General features: G+C 42.4%; 1 protein-coding gene across 2 annotated transcripts in view; it reads left to right on the forward strand.

Moving 5' to 3' along the window:
- Positions 1-16416, forward strand: part of HDLBP (high density lipoprotein binding protein) — a 69601-nt gene that overhangs the window by 20164 nt on the left and 33021 nt on the right. For both annotated transcript variants that reach the window (XM_069727718.1, XM_069727719.1), the window contains exons 3-12: positions 6074-6174; positions 6911-7065; positions 7584-7799; positions 10759-10965; positions 11061-11276; positions 12344-12550; positions 12632-12739; positions 12824-12928; positions 14385-14463; positions 16248-16387. In XM_069727718.1, the coding sequence (XP_069583819.1) occupies positions 6099-6174; positions 6911-7065; positions 7584-7799; positions 10759-10965; positions 11061-11276; positions 12344-12550; positions 12632-12739; positions 12824-12928; positions 14385-14463; positions 16248-16387 (1509 nt within the window). In that variant the 5' untranslated portion in view covers positions 6074-6098. The remainder of the gene's footprint in view (positions 1-6073; positions 6175-6910; positions 7066-7583; positions 7800-10758; positions 10966-11060; positions 11277-12343; positions 12551-12631; positions 12740-12823; positions 12929-14384; positions 14464-16247; positions 16388-16416) is intronic.

A 16416-nucleotide genomic window follows, 5' to 3' on the forward strand; every position in this document is an offset into this window, starting at 1 on the left:
ATGGCCACACGTTGCGTCTGTCGTGCACTGGTTGTGTCGGGTTTTTTCGGACCGTCAACACAGAAAAACGTTCAAGGGAATGTTTTTCTCTACGTCACATCCAGTGTTTCAGACTGCGCATGCCCAGCAGGAAATATCGCTTACGATCTTTCCTCACCCTGTAGTCTGACGGAAATGTGAAAGCACACACTTCTGTCGGTACGTCGCGCCGACGCTTCGTGACAGCCCCGTACCGACGGAAATGTGAAAGTAGCCTAAAGGAGTGGTTCTGCAGGTGGGGACCACAGACCACATCTCAGTACCAATGCTTTCTGGCTGATGTTTTGGTCACTTTTGAATGTTGGTTGTGCTTTCACACTCGTGGTAGCATGAGACGGACTCTGCAACCCACACAAGTGGCTCAGGTAGTGCAGCACATCCAGGATGGCACATCAATGCGACCTGTGGCAAGAAGGTTTGCAGTGTGTCAGCGTAGTGTCCGGAGGCTGGAGGCGCTACTAGGAGACATACCAGGAGACATGAAGGAGGCCGTAAGAGGGCAACAACCCAGCAGCAGGACTGCTACCTCCGGCTTTGTGCTAGGAGGAACTGGAGGAGCAGTGCCAGAGCCCTGCAAAATGACCTCCAGCAGGCCACAAATGTGCATGTGTCTGCACAAACAGTTAGAAACCGACTCCATGAGTATGGTCTGAGTGCCCGACGTCCACAGATGGGGGTTGTGCTCACAGCCCAACACCGTGCAGGACGCCTTGCATTTGCCACAGAACACCAGGATTGGCAAACTCGCCACTGGCGCCCTGTGCTCTTCACAGATGAAAGCAGGTTCACACTGAGCACATGTGACAGACGTGACACAGTCGGGAGACGCCCTGGAGAGCGATCTGCTGCCTGCAACATCCTTCAGCATGACCGGTTTGGCAGTGGGTCAGTAATGGTATGGGGTGGCATTTCTTTGGAGGGCTGTGCGGCCTTCCATGTGCTCGCCAGAGGTAGCCTGACTGCCATTGGGTATCGAGATGAGATCCTCAGACCCCTTGTGAGGCCAAATGCTGGTGCGGTTGGCCCTGGGTTCCTGCTAATGCAGGACAATGCCAGACCTCATGTGGCTGGAGTGTGTCAGCAGTTCCTGCAAGATGAAGGCATTGATGCTATGGACTGGCCCGCCCGTTCCCCAGACCTGAATCCGATGTGAACATATCTGGGACATCATGTCTCGCACCATTCACCAACGTCATGTTGCACCACAGACTGTCCAGGAGTTGGCGGATGCTTTAGTCCAGGCCTGGGAGGAGATCCCTCAGGAGACCATCCGCTGCCTCCTCAGGAGCATGCCCAGGTGTTGTAAGAAGGTCATACAGGCATGTGGAGGCCACACACACTACTGAGCATCATTTCCTTGTCTTGAGGCATTTTCACTGAAGTTGGATCTGCCTGTAGCTTCATTTTCCACTTTGATTTTGAGCATCTTTCCAACTCCAGACCTCTGTGGGATATACGATGATCATTTGCGATTTACGTTGATCATTTTAGGTTTTACTGTTCTCAACACATTCCACTATGTAATGAATAAAGATTTACAACTGGAATATTTATTCAGTGATATCTAGGATGTGGGTTTTAGTGTCCCCTTTATTTTTTTGAGCAGTGTATATTGCTCTGTATGGATAAGTGTCAATTCCTCAGGTAGTGATCGTCCATAATCTGGTGCTACGTCCGTCCTCCTGTTTCCAGTCCACGTAACCACTGATGAATGTGCAGTAACGCTGGGTGTGAAACATTCTGTAGTGTCAGGAATGGAAACTTGCTGGTGAAGTTCACCCATCTGTCTCTTCACCACCTGCCAAATTGCCCAGGCAGTCAGAGAGCCCAGGACAGGAGCCATCTCTACTTCTGTTCTCTGAATCTCTTGGCTTGGAAAGAGGGGGCCAGCCAAGCAGCATTGGGCCACTGTGGGAAAGCTTGGGTGGTCATTGTACCAATATTGAAGGCTTTGGGGGTCACCACTGTGTTGGAGGTGCTGGATGTCGGTGCCCTATGGGATGTGGATGTTGCTCTCAACCCTCTCTCAGCGCTGAATGTGGCTACAAGGTAAGAAATATTGGGACCACTGAACTATAGCTGGACTGGAGAGGTGCATATGGTGGACATGGCGGATTGAGAGAGGGTTGGTGATGATATTCTCGATGTTGGCCTACATACAATGTTTCCTACCAATAACCTTGTGATTCCCTGACTGCTTTGGCCTTGCGATGATACCTCCACAATTGCTGCTCTTTACTCCAGAAATGGCTAAATAGAAAGGTGTGTAGATGCAAATGAGAAGGTAACTTGTCGAGCACCTATTCATGGAAGTACAAGGGTTTGGATATATCTGTAGTTGCCGCATAAAATGAAGAGGTAGAATATCATGCTTATTTATTATCGCAACCTTTACATTGGGCCTCCGGTTCCTAACTCCTCACGGTCAGTGTTCCCATGGTCAGTGTTTTAGTAGGTTTGCGTTCAAAAGCTCACTATTTGGGTATGTGGTCACAGTGTCTTTTTTTTTTTTTCTTTCTTTTTTTTTACAATTGTCCCAATGCAATTCTATTGCTGGAAAACCGTGGATTTTCTGAAAAATTAATGAACATGCTGCGTTTTTTTCCGCAGTGCACAAAAATTGTGGAATGCATTAAAATGATGGTATGCTTAATGTAAGCGGTTTTTAGGGTTTCCGCAGCAGAAAGCCGCCACAAAAACGCTAACAAAAAATGCTAAAAATCCAGAACGTGGGCACATAGCCTTAGTAAAATAAAAAAACATTTATTGAAGCAAAAATCATAATAAAATGCCGTAAATAAATACCATCAGTTTACAGATATGTCAACATAAGGAGGAAAAACTAGAGGACAAAAGGTAGATCCAGCAAGTAAGGCAATATGTAATATGCTCTGTACCCATGTGGTTAAGCTCCTGTATATTAATGGGTATAATATCCATAAATATAAGTCATGTATAATATTGCTTACACATGATAGGGAAAGATCAGCACAATCCCAAAAGCATGGTCTTAGAGTTTCAGAAAAGTTTTTGGAATCCACAACATATCAATTTCTCTTGCTGGTACGCTGAGTTTTATGTGCAGATTTTCTCCATAGACTTGCATCAAACGTGGTAAATTTTTACTGGGAAATAATGTTTTTAATGCGTATCTGCTGCAGAAACGAGCAAAGCGCATTTAATCCAATACAGTTTTGCCAAATAAAAAAAAATCTGCTTTATTTGAAATCTGACGTAACAAAATGACACTGCGTTAGAAAGAAAAAAAAGCCTAAAAATAATGGAAAAGATACCCCCCGCAGGTAAGCTAATTTTGGCTGGAAGATGGAGATAACCTGCAACCTCAAAAACTCACCAAATACTCATACTTGGCCTTAACCCCTTAGTGACGGAGCCAAATTTTTGAAATCTGACCAGTGTCCCTTTATGTGGTAATAACTCTGCAACGCTTCAACAAATCCCAGTGATTTTGAGATTGTTTTTTCGTGACACCTTATACTTTATGATAATGGTAAATTTAGTTCAATATGTTTATTTATAGAAACCATCAAAAATTTGAGAAAAATGTTAAAAAATTAGCAATTTTCAAACTTTGAATGATTATCCCTTTAATCCAGATGGTTGTACCACAGCAAACCATTAATAAATAATATTTCCCACATTTCTGCTTTACTTCAGCACAATTTGTAAAATGTTCTTTTATTTTGTTAGCATTTTAGGAGGTTTAAAAATGTAGCAGCAATTTTTCATTTTTTTCAAGGAAATTTACAACATTTATTTTTTTAGGGAACTATCCATGTTTGAAGTGCCTTTAGGGGTCTCATATATTGGGAAACCCCCAAACGTGATACCATTTTAAAAACAGCACCCCCTGACATATTGAAAGCTGCTGTCAGGTAGTTTATTAACCCTTCAGGTGCTCTACAGGAATTAATGCAAAGTGGCATGACAGAAATGAAAATGTGTATTTTTACCACCTAAATGTCGATAACTTCTGAACAGGTTACAACAGCCGACAGACTGTAAAACCGCTATTTGGTCGTGAATTGCCATCGCAAACATCAGGACCACACAATCATGATCTGAGGGCACCAATTGGGATAAAGAGGAAGCCCCCACACTCTATTATCCATTTATAATGATGTAGTCACTATTGACAGCAGCATCTATGGGTACCGTCACACTATACGATTTACCTACGATCACGACCAGCGATATGACCTGGCCGTGATCGTAGGTAAATCGTAGTGTGGTCGCTGGGGAGCTGTCACACAGACAGCTCTCCAGCAACCAACGATGCCGAGGTCCCTGGGTAACCAGGGTAAACATCGGGTAACTAAGCGCAGGACCGCGCTTAGTTACCCGATGTTTACCCTGGTTACAAGCGTTAAACTAAAAAAAAACAAACAGCACATACTTACATTCTGGTGTCCGTCAGGTCCCTTGCAGTCTCTGCTTCCCGCACTCACTGACTGCCGGCCGTAAAGTGAAAGTGAAAGCATAGCCGCTGTGCTCTGCTTTCACTTTACGGCCGGCAGTCACAGTGCTGGAAGCAGACGGCAAGGGACCTGACGGACACCAGAATGTAAGTATGTGCTGTTTGTTTTTTTTTTAGTTTAACGCTTGTAACCAGGGTAAACATCGGGTAACTAAGCGCGGTCCTGCGCTTAGTTACCCGATGTTTACCCTGGTTACAAGTGAACGCATCGCTAGATCGCATCGCTAGATCGCTAGATCGGTGTCACACACACCGATCTAGCGATGACAGCGGGAGATCCAGCGATGAAAGAAAGTTCTAAACGATCTGCTACGACGTACGATTCTCAGCAGGATCCCTGATCGCTGCTGCGTGTCAGACACAGCGATATCGTAACGATATCGCTGGAACGTCACGAATCGTACCGTCGTAGCGATCGAAATGTTATAGTGTGACGGTACCCTAAGGGGTTAAACAGATATGTACGGTGCCAACACTGATCGTGGCTGATACAGCAAGTTGTCAGCTATAGTGGACAGCCGACAGCTGCTGGATTGTCACCTGTATGGGGAGGATATGCTCTTATATCTCAGGTCAGTTAAAAGACGTATTGGCGGTCATTAAGGGGTTAAAAGGGTTTTTAGGGGCTGACATATTGATGACCGATTCTGTCAGTCTGTATACACCCTTCAATCAGGTGATTGAGGTGGGAGCTTCGATCGTTGACTTGTTGCTGTGAATAGTACAGCCTCGCGGTATAAAACTGATATTTATTATTATTATTATTATTGTGCCATTTATTCCATGGCACTTTACATGTGAGGAGGGGTACACATAATAAAAACAGGTACAATAATCTTGAACAATACAAGTCATAACTGGTACAGGAGAAGAGAGGACCCTGCCCGCAAGGGCTCACAATCTACAAGGGATGGGTGAGGATTCTGTAGGTAAGATAGGATGTTTCGCCCCCCGGGTACATCCTGTTCGTGACGCCCGCCAGGGCAGTGGGGGTACTCGGTACTGGGTCCGGTACTTGAAGGGGACATCACGGTGGCTGCGACTTGGTCTGTGGCCCTTGGCGCCAAAGTAAAGGGAAAGGTCTTTAACGGGAGTTTAAGAATAAAGTTTGTTCGTGACGCCACCTGTGTTATATGGCCATTAGGGACCGACGCTGCTTAAAGGGTTCCTCTGGGGTGATGGTATGGCAGCTGGATGGTATTACTTCCCACAGATTGAAGTAAATGTGCCTGGGGGTGAACTGCTGGGGGCGAAAGATCCAAATCCTAAACTGATAAAGGGATTCTCCCTTCAGACACGGAATCCTGATGTTTAGGTTAGATCATTAGGCCTTGCCCCTCTAGTTTCAGGAAAGCATGTCCCAAAGCAATGTCACCCAAAACCCATCCTTGACTGTAAATTTCTGGCCATGTGCATTGGGGTTTGATAACAATCACAGCGGAAAAGCAGCTGGCAAACTATACATTGAGATTGGATTTTCAGAAACTCTGTAGCTGAAGTAACTTCAAAAGTTAAGAAATCACTTTATTGTTGCAGTGGTTACACGGATTTGCGTGGGACAATGAGCTCGGTGGCGGTTCTTACCCAGGAAAGCTTTGATGAACATCGTAGTGGGCTGACCCAACCAACGGTCAGAGGTTAGTGAAGTCTGTCGTGTTTTTTTTTGAAAGTTTTAATACTTAAAGTGGATGTAGGACAAAATTTCACAATACAGACCTTAGACCCTATGAGGCAGGTGCCACTTACTGTGAAAACCCATGTAAGACTTGCTACTGATTTTTGAAAGTTTCCTTGCCTAGTATTAAAATGAGCATTTTGAGTCCAGCTCTCGATGGCCTCCATAATGTTTGAGTATTATACAGAAATGTTGACGTTCAATTTGTATTGTGAGATCTGTCTTCTTTGAAATTGTAACTAAATGTTTAATTATTGATCAGCCATTACAAAGTTCTCAATCTTTGTAATATACTCCATTATCTTATTTTGCTTCCTTCTCTCGATCACCATGCTGAAAGTTCTGTTTTAACTGCCCAGTTTATGGCTCTTTTAGACTATGCTTTGAACTGCAGCTCCAGCAAGGATCCGTTCTCCAACCATATTTACAAACTCTCTCACTTTGTCGGCTTCTCTGCTCCCCTCCCCCATGATCAGTGAGAATGTTGGTAAATACGCTTTGCTTTGAACTGCTGCTTTAGTGCCCATACTGAGTTTCTAAAAGAGCATGAACCAGCAGTTTCAGCACAGTGTTTATGAAAAAAGGAAGCAGAAATAGCTAATGGAGTATATTGCGAAGATTCATAACTTTTCAAAGGCCGATCATTTAAATGAAAAAAGGTTTAGTTGTCCCTTAAGCATTTGTGACTTTCCATAAAGTGGCAGCCATTGGATCTGAGGAGGAAAATGATCCCCCCACTTACAAAGATGCATTCCCACCCCTCCCGGAAAAGGCTGTTGGCAGTGAAACCCCTTCTGAGCCTGCAGGTGCATGGAGCAAAATTCGGCCTATCAAGTCTTCCGTTATCACTCAGGTTCGTTGAATACTTACGTAGATTATTGGAATTTTATGGTCTGAATATTTTAGACCTGTTAATCTTGTGTTTAAGCAGACCTAGTGCTTTTAAGGGGAATCTGTCTGTAGGTTTTTGCTAACTAATCTGAGAAAAGCATAATGTTGGAAAAGAGACCCTGATTCCAGCGATGTATCTTTTAGTTTACGGTGTGCAGCAGTTGTGACAGAGTTTTTAGATGTAGCAGAGCTCCGAAAGCTAATCCAGCCCACATCAGGCTCTCTGCGTGCATTGTCTATTGACATTGAGTTATCAGAGATGGGGACAAGGCTGGACCAAGACTTAAGTTCATTGTGTTCCAGGCAGTGGGAATATCATAGTGATAAAACCTTTGTTGTATGGAAATAACGGCACACAGCCTAATAAGTGACACATCGCTGAAATCTGTGTCTCGGCTGCTCCGATTACATAGCAAAAACCTGCTGATAGATTCCCTTTAAGCGAATTCGTGTGCTCCAGTAATTGATGTTTTCATCTAGGTGTTCCATGTCCCTCTGGAAGAGCGTAGATACAAGGACATGGCTCAGTTTGGGGAGGGTGAGCAGGCCAAGATTTGCTTGGACATCATGCAGAAGACCGGGGCTCAACTGGAACTTTCCTTGGCCAAAGATCAAGGCTTGTCTATCATGGTTTCGGGAAAGCTGGATTCTGTAATGAAAGCGAGAAAAGAGATAGTAACACGACTGCAGACCCAGGTAAGGTGAATCTCATGTGACACAGCCTCATTTGTAGCCCCCTGAGGGGAGGGGATGTGCAGCCTCTAAGGGAAAACTGTCGTATTTCTGAACCTGATGCAATTGGAACCCTCTAAAGATTAATTTGCCAGACCTTCTGGGGCACGCTAATGTTGTGTATATCAACAGATTTTACTGCCAGTGGCTAATGTCAAGAGAGCTGATTCCCACGTGTTGCGTAGTGAAGGATGGGAGCTCTTGTTATGAAGGTTCTAGTGCGGCAGATCACACCCAGCTCCTATCTGAATTGCTCGTCTCGTTTACTTGTGGCTGGAAATTCCAATAACCGAGCTCATACTCTGTATAATCACTGCAGCCTCTTTAAAGCTAGTTTCTTAAGTGTGCACACTTATGCATGATCGGTGAGTCGTCACTAGAGTTGAGCGAATTTCTTTGGGCCCCTGCTTATTCGGCGAGCTATAGCACTTACCGAATAAGCTGCAGAGGGAACCCGGATACATGGAGCGTACCGGCTGATCGGTGCCGCAGCTCCATGTGTAGTGGTCGTGTCATTGTCACAGCAAATGCATGGACAGCCCAATACACAGGCTCTCCATACATGCGCTGTGACAGTTATACAGCCGCCACACATGCAGCTGCGGCACTGATAAGGCGGCACGCTCCATGCATTATAAATATTAGAGGGCAACCCCAGAGAATCCAACCCTTTATTCCAAATATTTTCGAGTTTGTATAGTGCATTTCTTTATTGATGCATTGCCTTTTCAACGCCTTATTATATTATTTATATAATCTATATTCTGCACTAGTACGGGGACTGGAATCTACAGTGTAGGGCAAGTAATTTAGTACGGGGACTGGAATCTACAGTGTAGGGCAAGTAATTTAGTACGGGGACTGGAATCTACAGTGTAGGGCAAGTAATTTGCGAGCTTGAAGTAAAATACAAAGCATACCTATGACTCTGGGTCCATTTACTGTTCTTGTATACCCAAAAACACGGGTTCTTGGATCTAACCAAAGTTTTATATGGTAGACCCGTTCTATCAGCTATATATCGCCTCTTTCCAAAATACTCCAATTCTTGTGGATTCCAATTTAATGCATATGGCATTAAATGGGCGTCATCCTCACCACACCTAGGACACGGTGAATTGGACTGAATTCCCATTTTGTGTAGTAAATTAGGGGTTTGTGGTCCTCGATTTTTAACAGAAAAATAGTGCAGAATGCCGCTAGGTTTTTTTTTTTTTTTTTTTAAATTTGGTTAAAAATGGCAGATTTTTGCAATGGAGCCTCCTATGGACACTACCATCTCTTTATTTCTTAATTCATAAATCAATTGTACACCTGAAAATAATCAACATTGTAATATGTTATCAAAGAAATCTGCTTCATTTTGTTCCTGGACTGATCATTCTCAGTTTATGGGTAAAACCTGTCTTCCATGAATACAGATTTTTCCCAATACTAAGAGAGAAAATTGCAGTTGGTGCTTTTGAAATTCTATGGAGAGGGACCAGAGGCAGGCAGACACTTTGCTGCAGGTTCTCAAACTCAAGTTACAGTTCTCCAAAGTTTTTTTTTTTTTTTTTTTTTTTAATTTGGTCCATCTGTCCGTCATCTCCATAATGGGAAAATCTGTATTCACTGAAGCCAGATTTTACCCTTGAATTCTGAATTTTGAGAATTTATAGTCAGTCCAGGAGGAGAAAGCAGATTACTTCAAGAAAGATACAAAATAAGAAACTTTTAATGTATTAATCTATGGATAAAAAAAAAATTAAAAAAATAAAATGACTGTTACTCTTTAAGCGCATATATGAACTTCAAAAAAAAATCTAGATAAAAATTAGTATTGGTAGAAGTTACCGTTCAGGTGGCACCTTCTCTGCACATGAGTGACAGTCAATGTACTCAAAGGGTTTGAGTGTTGGCAACAAAGAGCTTTGGTTCAGAAATTTCCGTTTTCTTACGTGGGTTTTGATAAAGTTGAAAAGGTTATAAAAAAAGTATGGAAGTAAAGCACCCCTGAGGAAGCCACTACCTTTGGCGATACACATGGGGTCCTCTTTTCCATATGATACTTTCCATATGAGCCAAGTTATATGGGTGACTATGCACATGGCACTTTATTGCACATAGTTTCTTTAATGACTTTTTGATGTGCATTGCACCTTTACTAAATAGCCCTTGACATAACTTTAGTGGTAGTGTCTATCCATACTTATCATGGATATCCACCACATTTTACATGGCTCTATAGAATTTCATGCCGGTCATATGAGTTGTATCCTAGTGCTAATTTTTGGCCTAGGAAACAGGTTCTGGCGCAATTTATGTTTTTGCCTTGTTTTTAGGTTTTATTTAATAAAGATCTACATTGTTTAAATTTAGTATGTGCAGCCGATCTTTTGTCCATTTTTTTTTTTTTTTTTCTTTTTTCTTTTTTTAAATTGCATTTGTCCTAGATGTGTTTTGGTTAGCACTCCGTTATATAGGTAGGGCCCACTACAGTTTCGGTTTTTGGAAATAAAACTGATGCTTTTTGCTTAGTAGATAAAACAATAATAATAATAATAATCATCTCATGTGGCTTTTTCAGACTCACGCTTTAGCCTTTTTTTTTTTTCTCTCCTGTGGATGGCAGGTTTTTTTTCCTGCTTCATTTAATTTAGAAGTTAAATTTGTAGTTTTTTTTTTTTTTCCCAAGTAAAGTTTTCAAAACTGAAGTCGAACCATTTTCTCTTTTTTTTCGAAGTGGAATAAAACAGCAATATGTGCACCGTTTGCATGTTTGTCTTTTGATATGAACAGGAAGTTTATTCAAGGGGTACTTTAAACTGCTTTTAATGAATTTCAATGCAGATTCTGATCAACTGAACAAGCTTAAAAACAAATGTGAACATAGTCCAAGTCTTTATAATCCTTTATGCTTTTTTTTTTTTTTTTCCTTTAGGCATCTGCTTCCATTGCTATCCCCAAGGAACACCACCGTTTCGTGATTGGTAAAAGTGGAGATAAGCTGCAGGACTTGGAATTGAAAACCGCTACCAAGATTCAAGTCCCCCGGCCCGATGATGCCAGTAACCAGATTAAGATCACTGGCACCAAAGAGGGCATTGAAAAAGCACGGCATGAGATTCTGCTCATCTCGGCCGAGCAGGTGAGGGACAGCTATCGGAGATACATAGATGATGTTCTTTGGTTGGTTCTGGGTTCTCTTCTCTTTTACTCACTCTTTTATGTCTTGTATGTCAGGATAAACGAGCAGTGGAACGTTTGGAAGTTGACAAGGCCTACCACCCTTTCATTGCTGGACCGTATAACAAAACTGTAAATGACATCATGCACGAAACCGGAACAAGAATAAACATCCCTCCTCCGAGTATCAACAAAACTGAAATTATTTGCATGGGCGAAAAAGATCAGCTGGCGCAGGCGGTGGCCAGAATCCGGCAAATTTATGAAGAAAAGGTGAGGCTGAACCTGACTTCATGGCTTTTACCAATGAGCTTCTCGTGGGGTCTCACATTTCTTCCTGAATAAAGGTGGTTCCTCCTGCTGTTAGCGCCTCAGTATGGCTAGTCATTCTTCCCAAAGTTGGTTTTCCTAATGTATTTGTGACTATTGTCATGCCTTAGCTGTAGTATTAGCCTGAGGGCACTGAACTGGTACAGTAATTATTGGTCTATTCCACTGTGTGCCTGTAAGGCTACTTTCACACTTGCATTTTTTTTAATCCATCGCAAAGTGTCGTTTTGGGGGAAAAAAACGGATCTTGCAAATGTGCCCGCAGGATGCGCCTTTTGCCCATAGACTTGAATTGCCGACGGATAGCGACGTATGGCCATAAGTCGCGTCCGTCGTGTTTTGGCGGACCGTCGTCACGGAAAAAAAACGTTCAATGTAACGTTTTTTCGTACGTCGGATCCGCAATTTCCGACCGCGCATGCACGGCCAGAACTCCGCCCCTTCCTCCCCGGGACATAGACTAGGCAGCGGATGCGTTGAGAAACTGCATCTGTTTCCCACGTTGTGACGAATTTGCACAACGTACGTCGGGCTGACGCATTGCGACGGCCCCCTATCGACGCAAGTGTAAAAGAAGCCTTAGATGGGCACATTGGGCTAGTAACTGATCAGTGTTTTAAAGGGGTTTTCAGCTTTTGAAAGTTTTCCCCAAACCATTAAATACTAGAAAAAAAAAGGATAGTACTCGTACTCCCTGAGTTCAGGGCTGGTGCTCTTTTCTCTTTTGGCTGCAGTAGTGACATTATCTTGATGGCACACATCACCGCTGCAGCTAATCACTGAGCTCAGTGGCTTGAGTGCCAATGAGTTCAGTGATTAGCTGCAGCGGTGATATGTGATGTCATTGCTGAAGCCAAAAGTGGTGATATGCCAGCTGTGAACCCAGGAGAGTGACTGCAATCTGTTTAATTTATTTTTTTAAACTAGCATCAGATTGGGGACCAATTTCTTAAAGGTAGAAATCCCTTTTTTTTTAATGTTCTTCGTGTAATTTTTTGTTTTCTTTGCAGAAAAAGAAAACCACCAATATTGCAGTAGAAGTGAGAAAATCCCAACACAAGTATGTAATTGGCCCTAAAGGCAACAGCCTGCAGGAGATCCTGGAGCGCACAGGCGTGTCTGTGGAGATACCACCCAGCGATAGCAGCTCAGAGACGGTGATCCTGCGGGGCGAGCCTGAGAAACTGGGCCAGGCACTGACTGAAGTGTATGCAAAGGTAAACTGAGGTCTCTGCATGGATGTGTCAGCGCTAATAGGAGCAAAACCAAGAACTGACATGGCTTCTCTGATTCCTCAGGCAAACAGCTTCACCGTGGCCACCGTGTCTGCGCCATCTTGGCTGCATAGATTCATAATTGGCAAAAAAGGACAAAATTTGGCAAAGATCACACAGCAGATACCAAAGGCAAGTAACTGGCATTTCCTCTGCTTCTGATACTCCCGACAACGTTTGATTGATGAGATGATCATGCCAAGGGTCTCTTTACAGGTGCACATCGAGTTTACAGAAGGGGAGGACAAGATTTCTCTGGAAGGCCCTACAGAAGATGTTGCTGTTGCCCAGCAGCAGATGGAAGTCCTTGTCAGTGATCTGGTAAGTAGTTTTATTAGTTTGTGTGCTGCCGACTCTGTTTGTGATGCCATTTACAGGATTACTTTAAATCCCCTATTAAAATGTTTGTATGAGGCTGAAATGGGCTTGTGTCAGCAAGAGCTCTTGTTCTATGGCTTTTATAGCATTCATTCATTACACGGATGTTTAGTGCTCATATAATCTGTTCCTACGTGCTGATCGTCTTCTAGAAAGGTGATTAAATAAAAGAAATGACAAAAGTTACCAGTGAACTTTCCTGTAGAGCGCAAAAGCTCCTTACTTCTACTGATTGGTGGGAGGCACAGCACATGGACCGCTGACCGGATCTTATGACAAATCCAATCTGTTCTTTCAGCTGGGGTTAGAGTCTACAGTTATGGACTAATAATGCCCATTAGGTATCTCTGATTTGAAGAAGCTGCAAGGTAACGTTTTATGAGGCTAACGAAGTAGAGGTGAAGACCTTCTGTCTTTCTTCTTTCTGTCAAAATTGACTTCAGTTTTTTCTTTGCTCTGGTACACAAATAGTCTAAGAAGCACCAGATCCATTAATATTTTTTTTTTTGTCTATCTCAAGGATTGATGAGCTGACGTGGTGACATAAGATGCTCCTGATTCATGAAGAGGTGTGCACGTCTCCTCATGAATCTAGAGTGTCTGATGTGTGGAGTGCTCCTCCAGACGCCATGCCAAGAATCTTACTCCAGTCTTTGACTAGAGTAAGATTTCTGGCGTAGGGGGAACGCCACAACTTATGACTTGAACTAGCTGTGGCGTCATGCACCTGCCCTGCCATGCCTTGTCCCCAGTTCAATTTATTTTGGCAGAACTGGGAGAAACTGGCATGAAAACGACAAAAGTTGCACAATTTTTGCACAACTTTGAGTTGCATCAAAATGTTGTGATGTTTTTTTTCCAAAGCAGTTTGACAGAATTGCTTTGATGGATCTTGGCTATTATGTGCACATACTCTTATAATTTTTTTTTTCTGTCATTTTATTTTCATGTCATTGTTGTGGATCCTGCTGTAAAGACTTGTTAGTGACAACAAATTTCAGTTTTCCGATGTTTTTATTTTTTCATTTTTTCTTTTGAACCTTTTGGAATTATATGTAAAGTGCTAAAAAATGTTGGATGTTGCCAATGGCAGTTAAAAAAAAAAAATAAAAAATAAATAAGTCACTTCAAATTTTCAATGAGAATGGTGTAGAGTGCATAATATACTCTGCCCTTGCTGGACTCATGGCCTGGAGAATGCGTTTTGAGGCTGCACATTTTCATTGGTGCCAACATAAGTACGCAGAAAAGTACCGTAATTGCCTATTAGATAATTGAAGATCACAATGTCCCTGCTTGCTCAGGTTATCATTTTGCCAGTCATTTATCTTTTAAGATAACCTCTGAATACCTATTGACATGAAATATTCATATCTTACAATGTTTCCACTATTTTTAGATCTCACGAATGGATTTCGCAGAAATAAATATCGACCACCGATTCCACAGGCACCTCATTGGAAAAAGTGGAACAAACAGTAAGTTGGTGAACAATTGATTTTGGGCAAAGATAGCCCTAGCAGTGCCAGTCATGACCATGCTCTAATTGCATGAATAATCAACATTGTTGTCACTGACATTCTCAGTATGTACACACTGAATATAGGCTACAGGAAAGGCAAAAAGAGAAGCACTGTCTGTTTAGGCACTAAGGACCCAACTCATCAAAACAGTTTTGCCAGAATTCTTAATGAATCGGGAACGGCTGATTCAATCGTGCCCACTAATCAAGACTGGCGAGAAAGTTGCTGGTTTTAATGAATTAAGCCTAAGAATCTATAAATTTTTACTAACAAATTTCCCAAATGGGTAAATAAACCCTATCTTGGGAATTGTGGTTAAAACTTTACTTTTATTTATTTTAATTAATATCAAAAAGTCTAAATTTTTTAAAAAACAAATGCGGTCTTATATTTGTATATTTCAATGTTATAATGGTGCCCTATATGTTTCACCTAGATGGGCTTCATCAGGGGACAGCAGCCATGATATAGATATAATATTACATTCTCAACAATTTAACTTCGCTAATTCAGCATTAATGGCAGATGGCATGGATCTCTAAAATCTAGGGTACCATTAGAATATTGAAATATACTAAAAGTAGACTACATTTGTGTTTTTTAATTATATATTATTATAGCACCATTTATTCCATGGCGCTTTGTGTGAGGGGTATACGTAATAAAAACAAGTACAGTAATCTTATTCAATACAAGTCACGAAGGTACAGGAGGAGATATATACAGTATGTATGTGTATGTGTGTGTATATATGTATATATACACACACACACACACACACACGCTAGATGGTGGCCCGATTCTAACACATCGGGTATTCTAGAATATGCATGTCTACATAGTATATTGCCCAGCCACGTGGTATACTGCCCAGTCACGTAGTACTCGGCAGCTTCCGGTCCCAGGGTTGGTAGCGCAGGACCCGTGATGACGTCGCGGTCACATGACCGTGACGTCATGGCAGGTCCTTCTCGCGCAGGACCTGTGATGAGGTCACGGTCACATGACCGTGACGTCATGGCAGGTCCTTGTTGCATACCATCCTTGCCACCGGAACCTGCCGCTTGCATGGAGCGATCACCGGAGCGTCGCGAGGAGCGGGAAAGGCGCCGGAGGGTGAGTATATGATTTTTTATGTTTTTTAATTATTTTTAACATTAGAGGTTTTTACTATTGAGGCTGCATAGGCAGCATCAATAGTAAAAAAGTTGGTCACACAGGGTTAATAGCAGCGTTAATGGAGTGCGTTACACCGCAGTCCATTAGCGCTGTCATTAACCCTGTGTGAGTGCTGACTGGAGTACGGAGCGGGCACTGACTGTGGGGAGAAAGGAGCGGCCATGTTGCCGCCGGACTGCGTCCGTCGCTGATTGGTCGTGGCAATGGTCGTGGGCGTTTTGCCACGACCAATCAGCGACTTGGATTCCATGACAGACAGGCCACGATCAATGAATATCCGTGACAGACGGAAGTGACCCTTAGACAATTATATAGTAGATATATATATATATATATATATATATATATATATATATATATATGTATATGTATATATGTATATGTATATATATATATGTATGTAATATTGATCATATTTGAACGTGCTTTTATAAATAGATGAAATGAGCATTATATCTTAAATATTAACCTTTTGCTCAAATATATGTATATTTTTAAATGGTTTTGCAAATTGTATAGAAACCTTTACAGGATTGCACTTACAATGTGAACCTGTTCAGTTAATAGGATAAAGGAGCAGTACAAAGTGTCTGTGCGCATTCCCCAGGACAGTGAGAAGAGCAGTCAGATCCGAATTGAAGGTGATCCCCAAGGTGTGCAGCAAGCGAAGAAGGAGCTGCTGGAGCTGGCTTCACGGATGGTGAGTCCAGCAGGAATGCACTTCTGTAT

Source organism: Ranitomeya imitator, chromosome 5, assembly GCF_032444005.1.
Source record: "Ranitomeya imitator isolate aRanImi1 chromosome 5, aRanImi1.pri, whole genome shotgun sequence".
Taxonomy (NCBI): domain Eukaryota; kingdom Metazoa; phylum Chordata; class Amphibia; order Anura; family Dendrobatidae; genus Ranitomeya; species Ranitomeya imitator.